General features: G+C 29.2%; 1 protein-coding gene and 2 non-coding genes across 3 annotated transcripts; all 3 read right to left on the reverse strand.

Annotated features, from left to right (window-relative positions):
- Nucleotides 1-3929: 3929 nt before the first annotated feature.
- LOC124923725 lies at nt 3930-8199 on the reverse strand. Its single transcript, XM_047463687.1, has 9 exons — nt 7643-8199; nt 7187-7223; nt 7003-7081; nt 6764-6809; nt 6579-6677; nt 5517-5585; nt 5076-5430; nt 4798-4952; nt 3930-4540 (listed from the first exon to the last, which is right to left on the reverse strand). The coding sequence occupies exons 1-9, from the start codon at nt 8096-8098 to the stop codon at nt 4124-4126; spliced, it is 1713 nt and encodes a 570-aa protein (XP_047319643.1). The 5' UTR covers nt 8099-8199; the 3' UTR covers nt 3930-4123.
- Nucleotides 8200-12820: 4621 nt separating this feature from the next.
- Nucleotides 12821-12885, reverse strand: LOC124928268. The gene has a single exon (XR_007098487.1). It is a non-coding gene; the product is annotated as a small nucleolar RNA snoR101 (small nucleolar RNA).
- An 88-nt stretch (nt 12886-12973) lies between these two features.
- LOC124928267 lies at nt 12974-13038 on the reverse strand. The gene has a single exon (XR_007098486.1). It is a non-coding gene; the product is annotated as a small nucleolar RNA snoR101 (small nucleolar RNA).
- Nucleotides 13039-25285: the final 12247 nt, after the last annotated feature.

Consider the following 25285-nt stretch of genomic DNA (forward strand, 5'->3'; position numbering starts at 1 on the left):
CTCTACAAGTGCAGTTCATGTCTTTCAAATTGACTTTGAAATGGGACTGATTGTCATGCACATAAAACTCGAATCGGTTAAGGGATTGGACTGTATAGAATCTGGCCTTCTCGAATCCCTCACGTAACACCTTCTCATAATTTGGAGATAAAACTTCTTCGTGATTAGACGCTCTTTCTCTTCTATCGTTAAACCATTGTTGTATTGTGAATCTTAAATACTCAGCCATTTCTGAAATGGGATACTTTCTGGCTTCCCTGCTCTGACTATTGAAACTCTCAGCATAATTGCTTGTCAGTTGATTGTATCGCTTACCGGGAAAAAATGCTCTACTCCATCTTGGGAACCCAATTTCTTCCAAATAGGCAGCAATCCGGTGATCTTTAACCTTGATTTTCTGAAACCAACGATTAAATTCGTGGACAGTGTATGCCCTTGAAGCCGAATCAAACTCCGCATGACACTTATCACTTTTGAATTTGGCCACAATATTCATCTTTATGTGATATGTGCACGCACCGTGGTCTGCTTCTGGGAAAACAGCACACAAGGCATTAGCGATGCTTGGGTGTCTGTCGGATACGAAGACGAGATCATCAACTAATCCAATTGCGTCTCTCAGTTTTTGCATGAAATAAGTCCAGGAGTTATTATTCTCTGAATCAACAACGCCGAATGCGACAGGATATAGTTGCTCATTCGCATCCAATGCAATAGCCACCAATAATTGACCACCCACCTTGTGCTTAAGAAAACTAGCATCAACACATAATACAGGACGGCAAAAGGACTTGAAACCCCTAATTGAGAGGCCTAGGGACATGAACATATACTTGAAGTGACCGAGCTCGTCTGTCTGTATGTCGGTTATGGTACCAGGATTACACTTCTCCAACATGTAAAGGTATGATGGAAGTATTCCATAAGAATCCTCTACCGTCCCTCGCACCGCTATTAAAGCATTTTCCCTTGCCCTCCATGCCTTATTATAAGTCAAAAATATCCCATAAGTTGTCTGCATGTCTTCAATTATTTTCTTAGGCAAGTGGTTATGATGATGGTCCATGTACTTGCTCTTCACGCACTGCCCAATAACCCATGCTGGTGTTTGCATTTTTTTCTTCGGCCTCGACAAAGTTGAGCATGAGTGTTGATGCTCAAATGTCCGGATCTCAAACATCTCAGAAAACTTACCTTTCACAGCCCGCAAACTCCACTTGCATGTCTCATCCAAACATTTGAGTTCCCAAAGATTTTTTCTTGACTTCTCCACTTTGAATTCAAAATGATTGGCCATCGCATATTTATATAGAGCAAGTTGAAGTTCTTTTTTATTTTCAAAGAACGAACCAACTTCCAATACGGTTTCACTAGTTAATGCCATCGCAAATGTGGGGTCTGGCGGTGATGTGTCTGTCGGGTCTGTCGGTGGTGTACCCATTGAAGATCGTCTTGCACTAGATGGTGTACCCATTGATGATCTTCTTGCACTTGTTGGTGTACCATTTGATGCCTTTCTTGCACTAGTTGGTGTACCCAATGATGATCTTCTTGCACTTGGATGTATAGGTATTGATGCTTTTTCACCACTATTAACATGCAAGTCCTGAGTAAGTGGGATGTGAGGCAAAGAGGTTTCTCCAGCTTCATTTTGACTTTCAACAAAGAATTCCAAGGGTACAACAGGTGGAACAAATTTCTGAGTAAGTTGTGGTGGTAGTATACTTTCTTGAGTTGGGTATGTAAGTAGTGGTATCTTTTCTTTAGTAAACGCTGACTTCTCCACTACAGATACACACATTGGTGACACTGTTCGACCCAAAATCAAGCGTGATAGATATGTGTTCAAATCCCCATCATTATCAATAAAAACAGGTTTTGGATTTCTGATATTCGGAATATCATACTTCACTTGGAGCACTAAATCGTATGCTGATATCTGGAGATTAAGTCTATCGTAGAGTATATCAAGTAATTCAGCATAACGAGTATTTTGGGGTAGATCAAATGTTTTGATTGAAGATGCATCAAAAAACAGTATTCCATCAGCATCAAGTTTCCACTCTCCATTATAGAAAACGAAAACTTCAGCTGCAATATAAAAACATGATTTGATTAAGAAACGGATAATTAAGACTTCGCGAATCGCTATGAACTTAGCGAAACGGGAAGGCCTTCGCGAATCGTAAGGCACTTAGCGAAACGTGAAGTCCTTCGCGAATCGTAAGGCACTTAGCGAAACGGGAAGTAAACCCTAATCAATCTCAGAAAACGAACATCAATAAAACATGCTTCAAATAGACGTACCTATTGGAACAGTGCTCGTGCACGTCGTCGAGCTCATAGTGGATTTCGAACGAACTTCTCCGACGAGATCGCCGCCGCCGCCGCCGGAGTTTAGAGAGAAGGAGGAGAAGAGCGGGAAGAGAGAGAAGGAGAAGAAAAAAATGAAAAAAAAGTACACCAGGTTATATTAAATAGTAAGGGCAATTTGGACATTTCACATGTCGTCACTTCGCGAAACGCTAAGTGACTTAGCGTTTCGCGACAAGGGCAAAATCGTCCAAAAAAAATAAAATTACCACGAGCGCAATAAAATTATCATTTTTCCACCAGGTCAAATACTTCAGTTTGTAAGGTCACTTCGTCAAATTTCCCCGAATCAGACAGGGTTTGCACATGTTCGAGAAAATGGCAATGTTATGGAGATTTTTATTCCAAAAAAAAATTGAAAAATGGTCGATTTTTGTTTCTTAAAGTTTGGGAATAGAGTGAAAATTTATATTTTTTTATTTTTTTCAGAAAAATTATCATGTTCAGAAATTTTAATCATATTCATATTTAAGAGGATAGAAAAAAAAAATTATCTTAGATTTACCGTCTACATTTAATTAAATATTCTAAACATGACCATTTTATTTTAGTATATTTTTATTTTTATTTTTTTCTCCTGTAGAAGTGGCAGACATAAACATAGGCATGTGAGATGTTTTTTTCTATATGGCTATAATATTTTTTTTTACTGATTATTAAATTTTATAAATTATTAATTAATAAATATATTCAAATATTATATAAATGATGTGTATAAATATTATTAATATATATAATTTTAAATTATTTATATAATGGTTATATTGTAATAAGAAAATAAAATAGTTATAAATTTAAACTTATTAATTAATGTATAATTTTTTTTTAATTTTATTTAAATTTTAATACTTATTTGAATAAGAAAAATAAATTCTTAATAATTAGTTTTTAATAGTTCATATATTTAAAAGAAATAAGTTTTTTTTCTATATATTATAAAATAAATTTAATGTAACAAATATTTAGTTAAAAGTCATTTAAATTATATGTGCAAATATTCATATCATACTTAATTATATTATTTATTTTTTAAAACAAAACTTATATTATAAATATATGAATCATAAATATCTTTTAGACAATACACAAGATATCAACATTGGGATTATAATCCCAATGGTTCATTTGGAAAGACTTTAGCATATTGTCAAATGTTTCCATAACTAAATTTAGTTAAATCAAATACTTCCTTGAATCAGTTAAATTTGCCCACCAATTGGCTTATATTCCAATATTGGATCAATCTTTCCATTTTTGTGTTTATGAAATTTGAATTTTATACTGTGAGCCTATTCCTTGTACAAAAATCGATTTCATTGCCTTCCCCAAAAGGCTCGATAAGACGGATCTGTGGGAAGACGTCGAAGCGGGATCGTTACTCTTGAGAATGTTTCGATAACTAGACATCGTGAATTGGGGGTGAGATAATCAGAATCTAAATTCTGGTATTATGTAAAGTTGGCTCTGTCATCAAAATCAGAATTAACCCTAAAAAAGAAATACACCCTATATAACATACACTTTTGTCACTTCCTTTTTAAACTTTTTTTATTATAATTAAATCAGAACAAGCTTCCAAGTTCCAACAGCTACAACAATAGTCCTACTAGGGTTTGGGTTCTAACTGAAAAAAAAAGTTTGGTATAATTAATCTATAAACAGATCTTGTAACAGTTAAATCTCTCTGTCAATAAGCTTCCTCCTATATCATCCCCTAAATACAATATAATCAATAAAGTGAGAAAAATACTCACAGTTGTAAGACTAGATCCGGCTGCTGCATAGAAGAACCACTTTGTAAACCAGAACTAGGCGAACCGGGTCCATGAAATACAGGCTTTACATCCTGAAGTGAATATTGTCGCTCCATTGATGTTGAATGTAGATGCTTCTGGAAACTTCCAGATGAGTCGGTAATTTTATGATTTACCACAATTCCACTAGAGGTAATATTGTTATTGTTTGGAGACATCTGCTCAGATAAGACGGCTGTGATCTGTTGCACAGATTCCTCCTCACATTCCCCAACCCAACCTGGGCCGAACTTCACACCAGAAGGTAAAACACTCTCGATTTTCTTAGATGCAATTTTCCAAGCCAATGGCCCGAGATTTCCAGCAAAACGAGCTAGGCTTCTTGTATATCCGTGCTCCACAGTAACACCTACCTGAGTTTATACAATGCAGTTCAAATATTTTCCATAACAAAAGGTTTAATCTGAAAATTTCAGACTGGCTCATGCAGAAATTATGGATCCGAATCTAAGATTTTGAATCAGGTTTCTCTACATGGATTTGGATGAGATACAAAAATGTTTGGAAACTAAACTTAATCGCAGATAGAAACAAGAATTTATTTCTATATTATATCCGGATCCAAGTACAGAAAATATTCAAAATTTAGAATGCAGTCAGAAGCACGTACCCCCATTAACCGATTGATTTGCCCATTGAGGGAAGTGAGCAAATATGGATCATGGACTAGAGTTGATGATTGGGACAGCTTATAGGTGGAGCGTCTGTTTTCATCTATCGAGAACGTTTTCTTTACATGTTTCGCCTCGGCCTTCAGAACAGAAGCTGCATAAGAAAAATAAGTTTTATGAATATTGTAAAAATTAAAGTTAGTTTCAAAACATGTATCTAGAAACATATCAAAATACAGGAACAGAAACAATAAGTGTCTTCAAATGGGGTAAACACCTGGAAATTCAGTATTCCAATCTGAAGGCCAGTCGTGAAAGGAATCGTTACTTCCAAATAGATGGGAGGACCCCGTATATACATCGTTGTGACGAAATTTGTACGACATAGGCCCCTTCCTTAAATTATAGTTGTTTGAAATCGGGGAATTCTGATCCTCGCCCATACTAGCAGGAGTGGCGTCAGATAAAGATTCAGGCCTAAATCGTGCTGATGGCGGACTTGTAAATTCCTTCTTCAAATTCTTGGTTGGAGGCCTACCTCTTCTGACAATTTTTGGTTGTGGTTCACCTTCTTCATTAACTTCTCTTAAATTTTCAAAATCGCGTTTTGCCAACTCTTGTATGGACCTTGCCTAGGGAGATATCTCTTATAATCAAATTCAAGTAAAAAAATGTTATAATTTCCGAAAGATGAATTTTGTTTTAGATATGAACAAACCTGTCGAAAATAGACTGTATCGGGAGCATTATATTTCATTGCATTTGAGCATATCAAGAAGATGTCAGCCTACAAGGCCGCAAAAAAAGGATGTTCAAAACCTTTACACCAACTAATATTCTGGAAGAAATTGACCGAATCTAGATAACAAAAAATCCCCACTACATTGTAAAACATTATACATTTCACTTTCTAAAACTGAAAATAATAATGACAAAATAGAGAATTTGTGTGGTAAGACACCAGTACTTATATATATGTTTTGACAGGTACATTATACCATTCGTGAAACAACTGAAAATAACAATGGAATTTGTGAAACATTTAATACCAGTTCTTTCCCAGCTGTTTGTTGCATTGAATATTTTCCCCTTTGGGTTTCATTTTTCTTTTCTAGCTTCCAACAATGATACATTTTACATAGTTGATTTAGAAGAAAACATATACTCACAAAATAGAATATTAATGTTACAGAAAATAGAATAACCTCACAAATTAGCACATTGGCCCCAACTGAAACACTTTTGTTTTTGTATCTGGATCCATTTCCACATACAGAGAAATAAAATTTTGAATATGTCTCTAACAAAATTTAGTTTACAAATGTTTGTTTAAGTGGACATGTATCCAGAAACAATAAGTGTTTCCCAAATGACTAATTTCTCTCATTAATGGAATCATCAAAATCTTTTCCAACAGAAAAATCATACAATATCAACAAAAAACTGTTCTCTAGACTCTAACATTCATAGTATCAAGTATCAACAATTGCATGTAGCAACATTACAAACTTCATGGACGTGGCATGTGGGATTTCAAAAGAAACATAATGCAGGAAAGAAATATATCAAACATCTTGGAGGAAAAGGGAATAAATGAAACATGAGATTAATACAATTATCTGCCTAGGTATCAAATTCACATTGACATCCACATTGCATGCACTAGGAAATACCATAAACAGTAATGCTTAAAGAAGCTTCGATTCAAAATCTAAAGAAAATAAATATTTAGTAAATAGATACAGAAGAATCAACACGTAAAGAAGTCAGTAGAAGGTACCTCAAAATCTTCCAATTTGGTATAGTTACCATCACCTAGTTTCTTTCTCACAGTCCCAAAATCCATAGGGTGCTCTATAATCTCATGGTAGTCTGGCAGCTGCAAAAAAGGATGAATAAGAACCCTAGGAAATAGTGTCTGTGTTACTCAATCTTAGTATAAGACCATATCAATGAAATAATCACCTCATCTGAATCAACAGGCTCCGAGAAGACCTCATGTGTGTCCTTCCTGCGGTAGAGTGTTATGATCCATAAAAGGTTAATATATCCCCATTTGGAAACACACACATGTCTATGTATTTGAAAACTGATCCAGGTATTGAAACACGAACAAGTGTTTCAATACATTAAATCCAATGGCGCAAACTCAACAAAAACAATATATGAAGCTAAACGAAAATAAGAGAAGTAAAATCACATACTTTTGAAGTCTGTCAAGAATGTAAATTAACAACTTTTTGTCTGGCAAAGATGTCCTAGGACAGACCTCCCGCCCATTCCCTGTCCAAAGAAATGGCAAAAGAACAATTGTATTATTGGAAGTTAAGTACTGGAAACTCCTTGCAAACAGAATTTCTTCAAAGAATAATGAGGATTGATTGTTACCATGTAAAGCATCAGTCGCTTTCTTGAACTTTTTGTCCTAAAGATCCATTGAAGAAACAGAGACGTAAATAAGTATGATAATGCCATGGAAACATACAGTAGAAGAAGAAGGGAGAAGTAGATGTTTAAACAATTATAGTGAACAAGTTCTTAGAAAGAAACAGACTTGAGGCAATTTAGAATTCAATAATATTTAAAATTGTTTCTAGAAGTACTATTTTGAGGAAAATCAAACCCATCTAGATAAAAAAGAGAAATTGACCAAGTCAAAGCACATGGTTCACTTGCGGATCTTTGGAAGATCATTAAAGAAGGTTGGAGTAACGCGCGAAAGGTATCGGAAACAATTCATACCAACAAATTTAGTACAATTGAGAGGGAAACAAAAAGATGGAATCTTCATGGTTTTCCGAAGTCCATGAATTGGAGATGGATCATGTTATAGGGAATGTGTACCTGATCAGTCGCATGGAGGCTTCCAGATCTGCCACCGCCGGCATTGATCTTAAGTTTCTTAGTGGACGTCTCGTGATTATCTCCTTCGGGGCACGATTCATGATCGGCTGAAGCCGAAATGAGGGAGAGAGAATTAGCAGAGGATTTAGGTAGATTGAAATGCTGGTGATCAGAAGAAGGGGGCAAACGAACGACGAGCTTGACCTTCTTCGCCGTTCGCTCGTCGTCGTCGTCGTCATCGTGATCTTCTTTTTCTCCGACAGCGTCGATTTCATCAGAAGCAGAAGAGTTGGCTTCAGGATTGATGTTCCGGCGAGTGGATCGAGGATTAAGGGTGTTAAAATTAGGTTTTGATGAAATTAGGGGTTGTCGCTGTAGCTTCTTCTCCTGTTCTAGGGCGCGTTTTTGGAGATCTAAGAAAGAGGGACGGCCTTTCTTCTTCTTCTTCATCATCATCACTCCTGTGGCTGATACCTTTACCAATTCTCCGGCTGTTCTTTTCTCTCTCCTCTCTTTTGACCCGTCGGCCTGTCTTCTCTCACTATATAGTTCGTTGGTTATTATTTTTTTTTATTAATTTACTATTTTGTCTTCCATTGGTTGTATATTTGATATTTTAGGTTCGAATTTTAGCTCGACTTGGTTAAATATTTATTAATTTCAACTCACTCAAGTTCCAGTTTATAAATTTATGTTCGAGGTGGCTTGTCTACCTATACCTATAGTTTGGCTTAATTAGAAAACTTAAACTAAAAAGTAAATTTTAAATATTTGTAAAAAAAAATTATTTATTTAAAGTTTTAATATTAAACTAAATAAAAATATATATTATTTTTCTCAGACTCGAAAAATTTGACAAGGCAACGAGCAAGTATTATATGAGCTTAAGTTCGACTCGAACTCGACTCAAACTTGGTCAAAGTCGAGCTTTGACCAAGCGACTCACGAGCAGCTTGACTCATTTGTTATAGGTGATAATTTGAGTCAGTTTCAAATTGGCGGGTTTAGGTTGGTAGATTAACGGGTTGAACGATATTAATCTAAACATGACTTGTTTAGTAATTCGAGTCAAAATCTCTAATCTAAACATGATATGCTTATTTGTGATTAACCCGAACCTGACTCATTTAACTTGATTTACCTAACTCAACTCGAATTAAACTTGATTTAATTAATTCACATCTCCTTATTTTAAATTAAAATAATATCAACACAAAAAAAAATTGAAGCATAAATTCACTTATAAAAAAATTTATAAAAGAAAATGATTGAGTTAAAAGGAAAAAATAACATAAAACTCAACAAAAGAAAACTTGTAAACAAGTTATCGGGTCTATTTTTGGTCATTTCAAGTCATCCCGATTTTGATATATTTATTAATCTGGTAATTTTAATTTTTAGTGTTCGGTCTGGGTCGGATCTAAATTGTTCGACCCTATCGCATTCCTAATATTTGAATGGCATAACTAGAAGTTATGAGTTTGTTTTATATTTAAAATTAAAAAAAAAAATATTAATTAATAAATTAAATTATTTAATAATTAAAAAAAGATATAATAAAAAATATAAATTTTAAATATAAAACCTCAAATAGTCTAAATCAAATCGCTTTAAAATATTTGTTAAAAGTAGTTTTTATATATCTAGCGTTTTTAAATTAAATCAAGGAAGAGTTACACAATTCCCTTCCTTTTTGGGCTCCGAATAGATCCATGCCACTTCGAACTCCAAGTCTCAAGCGGTATCTATCTTGCCGCTTCGACCATGCTCGTCGCTTCTGGCCACCTTATTCTGTCACCCGAGATCCAAGTTAACACCGACAACAATATCTTTCTTTTTCGCGACCGTTCAATGTTCTTATTTTCTAGAGTGTAAACTAGGTTGCAATCTATTTTAAGCATAAACAAACTGGCCTAACTCAGATTGGAATACTCTAGTAGGTTGCAATCTATTTTAAACATAAACAAACTGGCCTAACTCAGATTGGAATACTCTGGTAAAGATTTTAAGTGGGTTTGCTTAGACTATGCTATATATTAACAATCTTTAATATTTTTAATCAATTATTCTATTCCACCTATTAAAAAAAAATAACTTAAATCAAAATACTTAATTAGTACAGTGGTAAATTTATACCAAACTTCTAATTCAAGCTGTTAGAACACTCTGATAAAAAAAATATATAATATAGTTAATTACTTTATATATTTATTTTTAATTTAATATTGTATTATTTTAACTGAATTTTTATTTTAAATTGTTATGTTCAACCTTGTTGATTTTTTTAAAATTCAATATAGGATAAAATTAATAATTAAGATATAACATTAAATTCTAAATACTTAATTATTTAAATATTTAAAGATAAAAAATTTAAATTAATAAATAAAAATATCTAAATTTTAAATAATTAGTATTTAAATTGATTTGATAATATCTAAAATTAATATTTAATCAAATATAATTAAAATAGTATAATTTTATATATTAATTAATAAACTCAATATATTAAATTATATAATTTAATATATTAAATATGATGTAAAATTGAGTTTGGGATGTATAAACGCATAAATATATTTGTTCTAAGAGAATTTGGTAGAAACAACTTTATGTTTTGAGAATGTGTAGTTGGAGTGTTTTAACCTATTTTGAATTTTTGAACAGATAAGAGTTGGAGAATGTCTTATACATATTATTTTTAAATTTTTATATAACATTATTGGCATAATACTTTTATTTTTATTATATTTATAATTATATCTATTTAAAATGGAATTTTGCTGCCTTCATCAATTTAAAAAAAATAAAGAATTAGAAAAAATTATTGTCATTTTTTTAACATAGTAAGCTAATACGATTTTGAAGTTACCACATTCAATTCAACTTAAAATATTTTAAATAAGAATCAAACTCACGACATTATATCTATAAGAATCAAACTCACGACATCGTATCTCTTAGATACGATTTTTGTCACTTAAGTTACCCTAATAAGTTATATATGACATTTTTTTTTTCAAAAAAACTCCAAAATTATATCTAAAAGTGTTAACATATATATAACTTGGATTGTTATCCATTTTAATGATAAGTAAGATTCAATGACTTAATAGTAATGCTTAAAGATTATAGGTGGACATTTAGATGGTCTTCCATTTGTATGATAAGTAAGATTATATGACTTAATAGTAATGTTTAAACATTACCTTGGATATTTTGGTGATCCATTTTTATGATAGGTAGGATTTCATGTCTTAATAATAATATTTAAACAATATAGGTGGAGATTAACTTACTTAAAGAGAGAAAAAAAATAAATAAGTTTCTTTTACATGTTATAAAAGACTAATTATATTCGGATGTCACTTTTTCTAATCTTATAATTATTTTTTATTTAAAAAACTAGGAATATTAACAATTTTACACTTTAGATATTGATATTTGTGTAATATAAAATAATTTTGATACATTTTTTTTAATTGTCACACAATCTAATATTTAATACATTTTATCTTTTAGCAAACTTATCTTAACCTCTTTCTCAATCTACATTTTTATGTTAAAAAACAATCTAACTAATATATCAAAATGATTTGTAGGTTAAACAACTATAATAGTTGAACGGTTTAGCCTAATAAAATATATATTACAACCCAAAAACATTGGAGTTAGGATCTTTTTGACTTAGTTATACAAGATTAGGATAATATTGGTTTGTCTATTTAAAACTTTTATAAAATCTTATAAAATGGAAGGTGGTTATAATCCTTTATTACCAAGAGGCCATGTGTCCTCTCTTAGAGGAATGGTAAAAATGTAATATATATATTTTTTCATCATTATTCTGCCTTGTGAGTAGGCACATGGACATAAAAGCTCTAGTAATACGGGATTTCAAGTGGGAAAATTGGGTTAAACAAAAATTTTCTGTTTATGCTATTGAAATGAAATAAAATATTGCTTTTTTTATTTTATATATGTGGATAATGGTCTTGATATAATTATTAATTAATGCATATAATCAATTCTTTTATTGATGTCACATCCAAGTTTATTTAGACTTAAAAGGTTCAATGCCGTTCTGATCCCAATTATTAACCAACAATAACTAGTCACTCAATTTTGAACAATTGGGTTGTGTAATTTTGTATATGATTGACTTTCTCCAACCCACAACTAAATTTACCCTCAAAATGAATTTTTCACTTTAATTCATACTTAAATTGACTTCTAAAATTTGTTTTCTACATGATTCTCACAAAATGCAAATATGCATTTGCACAATTTACAAATCCATTTTTTTAAATTATAATTTGGCACTCTAACTACTAATATATATCAATTTTATATATTTAATAATTTTTTATAATTTCTTTATATGTTTATTTTTGTTTTGTTTTTATCCTATATTTTCCATTAATAATTTTTTTACAGTTCATAAATTATAATAATGAACAATGAACAACGTTTATAAAAAAAACTAAAAAAATAATTTTATTAAAATAAAACACAAAGTAAAAAAATAACATTTTACAAACTACTTATTGAAAAATGACATTCAAATTACAATTAAAATTAAAAATTACATTTCCCAAAATAATTAAAAATATAAGATAAATAATAAAAATTAATGAACAATCAATAAAAATAGGATTAATAATATGGTAAATTACATTTTTTTAACAAGGTTTGTTTTGATAGAACTTTCTTACTCGTGTAGGGGTAATTTGCTTTTAAATTTATTTAATGATGTTTAGTTTGTAATTTTATGAGTACAAATTATTGATCTATGAGTTTTTGTATTATTGATGAATTATTTATTTTTATTTGAACTTATAAACTAACATGACACCCTATATTGACTTATATTGAAAATCAAATTTCTACTTTTATTTTTAAAATCATTATTTTTATTTGAGCTACTTTATTGTTGTTAAATGTAATATAATATGTGAGAAACGGTGAAAGTGAATATGAGATTTCTTGAAATTTGGGTGAAGCTACAAAAAACTAAGGTAAAAGACATGATGAAATCACACATCTATGATGAAAACGAGATATAATAATTGGTGTAAATGTTGGTGTGTTCAATTTCGAAATTAGAAATTGAAATTTTGGGAAAATATACCATAGTCATATTTCATATTCTCTTATTTATTGTAACCATTTGCATTATGCATCAGTTATGTAAGCTTGTCAACATGTGAACTTACCTGAAATTCAGAGATCAAGTGTATAAACATCATATGCAACATACATATTAATCTGAAGACAGAAAAAACACGTTTTTATGTTCATCCTGTTCCTTAACAATTTGCATTCACGTTCTGCATCAGCTTAATAAACTTGTCAACATGAGAACTTACCTAAAGTTCAGAGATCAAGTGTAAGACATCATTTGCAGAACCTTTCTATAAATTAAGGTATCAAAGGGAAATATATCAGTTGAAATGGTCGAACAATTACAATTATAGTTTAACTAACTTAAAGAATCCATTTTGCACATAAAAGTTAACTACATTTCAAGATTATATATAGGAAAACAGCACAAAACAAAATCTTATGTAATAAAGAAAAGAAGTTAAGAATAAAGAAAAGAAGTTAAGAAAAAGTCTTATAGATTATCTTATGAAAAAAGTTAAGAAAAAGTCTTATATAGATTAATTAGAAAATTAAGGATCATACTTAAAATATGACTGAAAACTAGGTGTGGAATACTAATAAGAGGTTAGATTATATATGAAATGTTAAACTATAATTTTATATAAAATTTATAAAATTTTATTCTATATTTACAATATATCAGATAAGATTATAAAGAGATTATTTCATACTATTATAAAAATAAGAGTAATGATAGGGGAGCGAATGATTTGCAGCAAATGTCCAAGCTGATATGAAGGCTGACTAGGCATGATACTTAACATTTCAAATTTTATTTACCTCTCTCCGAGTCATTAATAATTTCTCTCTCTTCTCTTTATTAATCATTTATTTTTCATCTCTTCTTAAATCTTTATTAATAATTTATTGTTATAGTTAATTTGTAAGTATATATTTATATATTTTATTATTTAACTTATTTATTTATAAGAAATTTAGAATAATAATAATAGGGACAATAACAAATTAAATAAAAAATATATATATTATATTTGATAAATTAAGATAATAAAAAATTAAATATAAAAATTCTTAATTTTTTTAAATTAATTATTTATCTCCTCTCCCTGTATATAATTTATATATTTATTTGTTTTTAAAACGAGTTATAATAAGGAAAATAAATAAATTAAATATGTAAATATATAATTTTTAAAATTATATATATATTTTTTACTTAAACTCTTTAGTTGTTTTTCTTTTTTTCTCTCTTTAATTTTTTTTTTTAATTTTTTTTCTTATAAATTGTATTATAAACTTAATTAATTAACTCAAAATGTTATATATTCTCTTCTTATATTATCATATTAGATATTGGATTAACTTTTATCAAAAAAATAAAATTATTTACAATTAAATATTAATATATTATAATTTGAGTTATATTTATTTTGAATATTAGTATATTTGATTTGAGTCAGTTCATCTTGATAAATTTTTATTTTCCATTATAACTCATTTTAAAAATAAATTTTTATTTTTCATTATAACTCATTTTAAAAACTAATAAATAAATTATTAATATATATATATATATATATATATATATATATATATATATTAATAGAGGAGAGAAATAATTAATTAAAAAAATAAGAATTTTTATATTTAATTTTTTATTCTCTTAAATATATATTTATCAAATATAATATATATTTTGTTATTTTTTATTTAATTTATTATTATCTCTATTATTATTTTAAATTTTATAAATAAGTTAAATAATAAAATATATAAACATATGTTTACAAATTAATAATATAAATAAATTATTAATGAAGATTAAAGAAATAAAAATAAATTATTAATAAAGAAAAGAGAGAGAAATTATTCATGAACATGAGAAATAAATAAAATTTAAAATATTTAGTCATCATGCCTAGTCAACCTTCCACATCAGTTCGCTATCGCTACAAATCTTTCGCTCCCCCTATCATTACTCATATATATATATATATATATATATATATATATATATAAATTAAAAATTATATAATAATATTAAAACTGATATATAAATAAATTTTTAAATGATATATAATTATAAAATAAATATATAACTCTTTATTTAAATTATTTAATAACCAAATAATTAATTAAGTTTATTTGAATATATAATAAAAAAATAAAATTAAAATTAACCTTAATTAATTACTTAAATTTATTATTATATTAATAATATAATATAGGGCAAATTATCTGTGTGCGACTCTCTAATTACTTTATTTTAGTCCTTACATTAATTTTTAAAACAAATCGCCCTTTCAACTTTTAGAAAGGTTACCAACATTAATTTTTAAAACAAATCGTCCTTTCAACTTTTAGAAAGGTTACCAATAACCATTCCAATAATTTTTTTTTGTGTTAAATATAACGGCTTAAACTTAAAATAGTTTTTTTTATACCTATATTATCTTTAATTATTATTTTTTATATTTATATATATAATTATTAAATATTTATATATACATACATATTTTATCATTAATTTTTATATAATAATATAATTATTAAATTCTTTCATATATAGATAAAATATATATTATTTATTTTTATCTATATCTTTATTTATAAAAAAAAAGTTTAAAAATAATTTTTATATATTTTATTTAATAATTAATTATATATAATATTTATATAATATATATTTTAAAAAATAATTTTAAAGCTAAAATTAAAGGTGAGTTTCCCTCCATTACTTTTAACCCTCAAATTATTTTTTTAAATATCTATTATATAAATATTATATATAAACTAATGATTAAAGATAATATATATATATATATATTATATTATATATAATCTATTTTAAACTTTACTTTATATAGATATAAATTATATATATATATATATATAATATATAAATTATTTTAAACTTTATTTTATATAGATATAAATTTATAATATATATTTTATCTATATATTATATAAATATAAAAATTAATAATAAAAGATATATATATATATATAATATTATATATATAACTAATTTAATAATTATATATATATATAATAATAATAATAATTAAAGATAATATATAAAAATAATATTTTAAGTTTAAACCTTTATGTTTAACCAAGAATTTGATGTAAGGGCCATTGGTAACCTTTTAAAAAGTTGAAGGGCGATTTGTTTTAAAAAATAATTTGAAGGTTAAAAGTGAGCGATCAGAATAATTACATGACCACCCAGGTAATTTGCCCCATAATATATGAATAAATATTTATTTTTAAATTTAGTTTAAGTTTGTTCATATTTATTAATTAATAAATTAAATTGGATTAAAATAGTGATAAGTTGTAAAATATAATATGACTTAAATTTAATAAAAAATGATAAAAAAAAATGATAGCTGTGATATTAAATATAATTTTATTTTTTTTCATAATTACTATTATTAAATATTATTAATTAAATAATCAATAAAATGTTTTATTGTGACTAAAACAAATATTTATTTATATTAATGTAAATTAATTAGATGTATTAATATTAAAATTAGATAATAAATATTTTTTTTTTCAAATAAATGATTATTTATATAAAATTTATTTAATTATAAACATTAATTTAATCAATTATTAATTAGTTGGAGGATTAATACTTTCTAATAAGAAAATATATTTTATTTTATTATATTTATATATTATATATTTTAAATTATTAAATATTGTAAATATGAAATTTTGACTTGTCCTAATTTATATATAATATTATTAAATTATAATAATATTAAAATAATATTTTGAATTTTTAAATTTAAAATAATTAAAAAAATATTAAATTAGAGTTAATTAGTGTGATAATTAAATTCTAACTAAAAAAATTAAATAAAATTAAAAATAATTTGAGATTAAAACATTGTATTTATTTACCCAAATTAAACTTAAGAAATGATTTGAAATTATTTAATTATGATTTTAAATATAAATTATGTATAATTTATGGCTTAAAACAATTAAATAAATACCCAAAAATACTTAAAATAAAAATAATAAATATAATTTTTTTTATTATGTTTCCAAAAATAATTTTTGTAGAATTTTTGGTTAAGAGAAATTTTAAAAAGGGATTAAAATTCGATTTCAAATAACTTTTTTGTAAAAATTAAAACTGATAATTCTGTGTTGCCGAAATTATGTTTAATTAATACAATATGATTTTAGACCATCGGATCCGCGCTGGATTTTCATCTATCGCCCAGGAATCAACCACGCATGCCCGTTGTAACGGAGAGCGCGTGCGCCCGATCCACACGGAAGCAACTAACGGGACGTCACACCCGTTAGTCCAGCCGCTCAAATGCAGGCAGAACACCAACGACGCGATTAAGACAGATCAAAACGACGTTGTTTTAATCGTCTTCTTCGCGAACTCCTTCAGGTCGCGACGATCTCTAACGTTTCTTCTAAAAGGGATAGCTCCTTCATTTCTCCACCTTATCCCTTCGTTTTTCTTCCCACTTGCTCGCCTTATCTTTGCCATCAAATAACCCTATAGCTAGGATCGTCACCTTGCCCTAGAACTAGGCTTCCACGAATGAAATAAGTTTTAGGGATAAGAACTCCGATCATCAAGTTGGAGTTGAATTCGTCCTCCTCTACCGACCTAAAGCTACTATAAATACTCCTTAGATGTTCCTATCAATCCATCAAATAATTCACAGATATTACAGCCTGAATCAAAGATTCAAAATATGGTCAAGAACATTTTTTTGGTAAAATCTCTTCCGGTGATCACAACTTGAATCTAGACTTTAGAAAAGCTTCCAACAACTCTTAGGAGCGTTCACTAGTTGTTGGTAAGCTTCCAGATCTGTTGAATTTCAATTTGTAATTGAAAATTGATTTTTATCAAGTTTGATCGGTTTGATCTATTATAGGGCTCAATTGTATGATTTCTTTGTTTAGAATAAATCCCTAGATGTTATATGAATTTTCCGTTGAAAGAGATTTGATAAAAATAAAATCAACCTTAAACTAAAAAAATAAAAATTTGAATTGAAATTTTGAATTTTTAAAAATTCATGTTCTTGAGCTTTAATCTTGATTTTTTAATTCAAATAATTGATAAACATGTTTTTAATATGTTAAGATGATTTCCAGATCACTGTAACATCATCCCGATCATGTTTGATCAAACTATATTTTTAAAATATTTGAGTTTGAATTTCATCTTCAAAATTTCTTAGAGTGATGCTTTGATGTTATTGTTTTGGTTGTATTCAATTATATTCATTATTTCAAAGTTAATGGAATAAAAATCAGACATTGAAATGACCTAATTCAAAAGATCCCAAATTTTGACCTAAAAATATTTTTTTTAAATTGATATTTGTAAAGATCGAATGATTGTGATTAAAATTAGGACTTTTGTTCTCCATAATCATACGAATCATCTGCAACTTACAGATCATAATTTTGTGATCTGTAGTTAAAAGTTATGGTTTCTACAATTCTTGACCAAATTAAGAACACTCGGTCCCCGACGATCGAGTCCTGTAAAACCGGGACCGAGAAACAGGACCGAGGATATTCGATTTGGACCGAGAAACAACACTGAGGATCTTCGGTCCGGACCGAGATCGAGGACTAGTATTCTTGAGTCAGGATCGATGTTATTGAGTTAGGATCGAGACTTAAGACCGGTGTTCTTATGCAATGACCGAGAAACCCGACCGAGGTTTCTAACATCGGACTGAGAAGTCTGACCAAGGACCGAGCCTCCCAATTCCATAACCGATATACCTAGCCCCCTCGTCCCCTCGAAAGAATAGTCCGAGTTCAAGACTGAGCCTCTCGATCCCAAGACTAAGCCTTCCGGTCCCTTGACCTATGCTCCTAAGCCCTAGTCTAGACCACCCTATTCTAGATAGAGCCCGTCCGAGCCCAGATCACCAAAACCGAACCCATACCTTAAGACTCTAGTCCTAAGGCCTGTTTGGTTTCACTTTTCAAAATCCAAAATTATTTTTATAATTTTGAAACCCCAATTAATGTTGGAGAAATCGAATAATAGCACCTGTTTAGCAATTCAGAAATAAACAAGCTACAACAAGGCCTAACAATTCTTTTTCCCTTTTGTGTAATCAAATAGGCAGCCAAAACAATTGAGCATCAAACAATCAAACAATCAAAGAAACAGAGAGCAGGACACCAAGATTTTACGTGGAAAACCCAAATTAGGTAAAAACCACGGGACACTTCGGCCACTTAAATCATCCACTATATCAAATGGGTATACAATGTAGTTCAATACAAGCTTAGAGGTAATCTAACCGAATTTATCAATTGACCTCATCCTAACTTGTCATTCACATACATTATCATCATCACTAAAGATGGCTAACCAAATGGAAAAGAGATAAAGGAAATCAGAAGAAGCACCTGCTACTACAATGGAGGAATTGTTGCTTCAATGGAGGAAGAACTGCTGAAAGAGAGAGAGAGAAAAACAACCTGAAAAACTGCTGTATTTTTTCCCCTAATTAAATATGCCCTAATGGGCTTTATTAATTTGTTAGGCACAGTTGCCAAATGAGCTGACCCAACAAATCTCCCCCGTCAGCGCAACTTCGCGGGCTCCAATAAACCCGCTCTCTCCCGACAATCTTCAAACTTGTCCTTAGACAAGGATTTCGTAAACATATTGGCACCATTCTCACTTGTATTAATCTTCTCCAAGTTCAGCTCTTTTGCCTCAAGCACATCACATATCCAATGATATCTCACGTCGATGTGTTTGGATCTCGAATGAAAAGCTGAATTCTTTAAGAGATGAATGACACTTTGACTGTCGCAAAACAAAGTAAACTTCTCTTGCTTTTGACCCAACTCTTGTAGGAACTTCTTCATCCATAACACCTCTTTACATGTTTCAGTAGCTGCAATATACTCAGCTTCTGTAGTAGACAAAGCAACACACTTTTGTAACCTTGACTGCCACGAAACAGCACCGCCTGCAAAGGTAACAAAAAAACCTGATACAGATTTTCTTGAATCAACATCACCCGCCATATCAGAATCTGTAAAACCTTCCAAAATAGGAGTATCACTTCCGAAGCATAAACGTGCTTTCGAAGAGCCTCGAAGATATCTGAGAATCCACTTAACAGCCAACCAATGTTCTTCTCCAGGGTTAGAGAGATACCGACTAATAACACCAACTGCGTGTGCTATGTCCGGTCTTGTACATACCATGGCATACATAAGACTACCAACTGCAGAGGCATAAGGTACATTCTTCATTTCATCTTTCTCTTTCTCACTTGTAGGACATTGTTTAGAACTCAACTTGAAATGACCTGCAAGTGGAACTGAAACCGATTTTGCATTTTTCATTGCAAACCTCTCAAGTACCTTCTCAATGTACTTCTCCTGTGATAGCCAAAGTGTTCTGTTTTTTCTGTCTCTTGTGATTTCCATGCCTAGGATCTGCTTTACTGATCCCAAATCCTTCATCGCAAAAGACTTGTTCAAATCCATTTTGAGCTTCTCAATTTTTGCAATATCTTGCCCAACAATCAACATATCATCAACATAAAGCAGAAGAATAACATAATCATCAACACTGTATCTCTTGATGAAAACACAATGATCAGAAGTAGTCTTACTGTACCCATTTGCTTCCATGAAGGAGTCAAATTTCATGTACCATTGTCTAGGCGCTTGCTTGAGCCCATACAAGCTTTTCCTCAACCTGCAAACAAGATCTTCTTTACCTTTAACTTTAAAACCCTCAGGTTGTTCCATATAGATCTCTTCCTCCAAGTCACCATGGAGAAATGCAGTCTTCACATCCAGTTGTTCAATTTCTAAATCTTGACTAGCAGCCAATGCTAACACAACTCTGATGGATGACCTCTTCACAACTAGTGAGAAGATCTCTTCAAAATCAATCCCCTTTTTCTGTCCAAAGCCCTTCACAGCCAGTCTTGCTTTATATCGAGGTTGTGAGCTATTCTCTTGGTGCTTCAACTTGAATACCCACTTGTTCTTCAAAGTCTTCTTTCCTTTTGGAAGTTTCACCAAGTCATAAGTTGCGTTCTCTTGCAAGGAATTTATCTCTTCTTGCATTGCCACCGACCACTTGTTCTTGTTTTCATGAGACAATGCTTCTTGATAGGTTTCTGATTCTCCCCCGTCAGTCAACATCACATACTCATTGGGAGGATACCTACTAGAAGGTTGTCGCTGCATACTAGATCTTCTAATATGCTGATCATCAGGTGGCTCTAGAGAACTATCATCATCTTGTTCAGCTTCCTCTGTTGGCTCAGCATCAACTAAAGGAGTCTCATCAACCTCAACTTGGGCATTCTCCACATCATTGGGCTGTGATTGTGGTGTACGAATCCTACCATTGTCAAGCAATTCATTCTCTATAGACTTCGGCTTTTCTTTTTTCTCAAAGTCTTCAATGGTCTGATCTTCAAAGAATACCACATCTCTGCTTCTAATGAGTTTCTTGTTAACCGGATCCCAACATCGGTACCCAAATTCTCCGTAACCATACCCAATAAAGATACATTGTCTCGTCTTGCTATCAAGCTTAGCTCTCTCATCTCGAGGAACATGAACAAACACTTTACAACCAAAAACTCTCAAGTGATCATAAGAGACGTCTTTACCTCTCCAAACTATTTCTGGAATGTCTCCATCTAAAGGAGTTGAGGGTGAAAGGTTTATCAGATCAACCGCTGTCTTCATTGCTTCTCCCCAAAAGGATTTTGGCAACTTAGCTTGTGACAACATACACAAAATTCTCTCATTGATAGACCTGTTCATCCTCTCTGCAACTCCATTCTGTTGAGGTGTTTTTGGCACAGTCTTCATAAGCTTGATCCCATGACTTTTACAGTATTCCACAAATGGTCCTCTGTATTCGCCACCATTGTCCGAACGAACACATTTCAACTTCTTCCCAGTTTCTCTCTCCACTTCAGCATGAAACAACTTGAAGTAATCCAATGCTTGATCCTTAGTCTTCAAGAAATATGCCCACACCTTCCTTGAGCAATCATCGATAAAAGTGATGTAATAATGAGCACCACCTAAAGTCAAGGAATCCATAAAACATATGTCTGTGTGAACCATATCTAGGATATTGGGCTTCCTAGATGGAGAGAAACTTTTAAAGGAAACTCTATGTTGCTTACCAACTAAGCAATTTGTGCATGTCTTCAAATTTGTGGACTTTAAGCCCTGGAGATCGATTGTCTTGGAGAGAAATCGCATGCCATTCTGACTTAAGTGACCAAGTCTCTTATGCCAAAGTTGTGCTGAACAATCATTAACTGCATTTGCTTCTCCACCGTAAGACTTAGTCTCTGTCACATAAAGAGAACCGACCTTCTTTCCTTTAGCTATCACCAAAGATCCCTTAGTGAGTTTCCATTTTCCTTCACCAAAGTAACTATGATAGCCCTCATCATCAAGAATACCAGTAGAGATCAAATTCATCCGAATATTAGGAACATGTCGAACATTCTTCAAAAGTAGTTTGCACGAAGTGTTAGTATCCAAACAGACATCTCCTTTTCCAACAATCTTACACGTAACATGGTTTCCCAACGTCACTAAACCAAACTGTCCACTAGTGTAAGAAGCAAATATATCACAACGATTGGTGACATGATAAGAAGCACCTGAGTCTACCACCCATTGTGTATCTTGAGAAACAAGGTTGATACTATCATTGTCGTAAATAATATCGATGTCGTTACCACCCACATCTGCAACCTTACTACTTCCATCTTGCTTATTCTCCTTTTATTCCCGCTTCAAAGATCTGCACTGATACTTCTTGTGTCCTGGCTTGCCACAATGATAACATGTAATCTCTTTTCTCGAGTTAGATGTTCCACGTGACCTGTCTGAACTGCCATTGCGATTCTTTGGAGTTTTACTTTTACTTCTACCCCTTTTCTCAGTCACGAACACCTGACTTGGAGTCGAGAAGCCCTGTTTTTTTCTTCTAGCCTCTTCATTCAGCACGCTCTCTTTCATCATTTTCAAAGTGAGCTTACCTTGTGGAACAGAATTGGTAATTGAAACCACAAGTGTTTCCCAACTATCAGGCAGAGAATTAATCAAACACATAGCATGAAGCTCATCATCAAATTTCATTCCTATCGCAGCCAACTCATTTAGAATCCCCTGAAAAGCATTTAGATGCTCAGACATAGAAGACCCATCTTGATATTTCAACGAGCAAAGCTTCCTAAATAGAAATGCTCTGTTTTGAGTGTTGTTATTCTCATACAGCTCACTCAAAATAGTCCACACTTTATGAGCATTAACCTCAGTAGCCACAAGTTGATACACACTGTTGTCAACCCCACTAGTAAAAAATTTGTCTTTAACGCCGAAATTTTACGGCGGTATTTAAAACCGTAGTTAATACCTTGTTTTTAACTGTGGTATATAAAATCGCCTTTAAAAGTCTTACATTTAACTACGGTATATAAAACCGCATTTAAAAGTCTTACATTTAACTGTGGTATATAAAAACCGTAGTTAAAAGTCTTATCTTTAACTGCGGGTTTTTATACCGTAGTTAAAGTCTTATCTCTAACTGTGCTTTTTTGTTTTTTATACCTCAGTTAAAATCTTACGTTTAATTGCGTTATATAGATCCACATTTAAAAGTCTTATATTATTATAAATCATAAAAAAAATAATAATAAATTTTTATTTTTATTTTTTAAAAAATTAATTGAAATAAATTTCAAAAGAGAATATTAGATAAGTTAATTAAAATATATATACTTGTAAAATATTATTTTATCAGTTCAATAAACATATCTTACATGAATTAACAATGAAAAAAAACGAAATAATAAAATATTATATTGAGACTTCATATTTATATATAGTTTTATATCTTATCCACTTGATTTAGTTTATAAATAATTCCTAAAATAATATTAAATCTTATACAATTTATCTCTCTCATAATTAATGACTTATTAAATAATAGACTAATTTATTACTAATTACTTTTATAAAATAATATATATATATATATATATTAAGATAAAATATTTATTATTTTTTAACCTTTATAATTTAGTATGCACTATTATATTTTTTAATTCAAATAAATTTTAAAAATATAGAAAACTAGTTTTTTTTATTTACATTATTAAAATATGTTTAATGAAGATTTGATATTGTCAAGACTATTTTTTTATAATTAATGGAGATAATTTGTTATCAAATATTTATTTAGAATTTTTGTTGTATTATTTTTTAAACTTATATTCTAATTAAATTCATAAAATAATGTAATAAATATATATATATATATATATATATATATATATATATATATTAACAAATATTAAGACTTTTAAACCTAGTTACAAAGTTAGTATATTTATTAATTAAAATGAAATATTGAAAATATATATTATATATATATATATATATATATATATATATATATATATATATATATATTATATACAATAAAGATGAAAGAGAATGATTTCAAGTTGAAAATATGAAAGAATGTAAGGAAATAAAAAATAGAAGAGACAAAGTTATTTAATTTTTTCAATCAATTAACACGTTATTCCTTTCCCTGAATTTCCTCCCAATCCTCTCTCGTATGTATATATAATTTTTTTTTTTATAAAAGTAAGTTAAAAATAAATATTAATTTAATTTTAAAAAGCTAAATAGGATTATTTTTATGCATTATCTTAGAAATTTAATTTAAATATAAGTTTAAAGAAGTTACTTTGTCAATAATTATATATAATTATAAATTAAAATATTAACCTATTATATCGATTAAATTTAAATTAAATTTAGTTTCATAATTTTATATACATTTAGTTTATAAATAATACTAAAAATAATATTAAATCTTATTAATATTTTTTTCTTTCACTAATTTAATAGACTAATTCATCACTAATTATTTTATAAAATAAAATTCAAAATAATAAAAAAATCTAGTTTATAAGTTTATATTTATATATAACAAATCTTATACAAAGTAATTTGTTATGTGAATCACAATTATATAAAGATTTTAAATAATCACAATTATATAAAGATTTTAAATATTTTTTTATTTAAGATTAGTTAACGTAATTATCACAATTAATGATAAATAATTTAATCACATTTACAAATATTATATCTAAATTTCAAATAATATATATATATATATATATATATATATATATATATATATATTATATTTATTTTAATTGAAGATAAACATTTTATCATTTTAATCAAAATTTATATTTAAATTATGTCTTTTATAAAATAATATATAAATATATATTAAGATAAACTATTTATCATTTTTGTATAAACCTTTATATAATTTGGTATTCACTATTATCTTTTTAATTGAAATAAATTCTAAAATATGAATAATTAGTCATTTTTATTTCATTTAGATTTTTAAAATATGTTTAATGGAGATTTGATATTGTCAAGATTATTTTTTTTATT

This window comes from Impatiens glandulifera, chromosome 2 (genome assembly GCF_907164915.1).
Source record: "Impatiens glandulifera chromosome 2, dImpGla2.1, whole genome shotgun sequence".
NCBI lineage: Eukaryota > Viridiplantae > Streptophyta > Magnoliopsida > Ericales > Balsaminaceae > Impatiens > Impatiens glandulifera.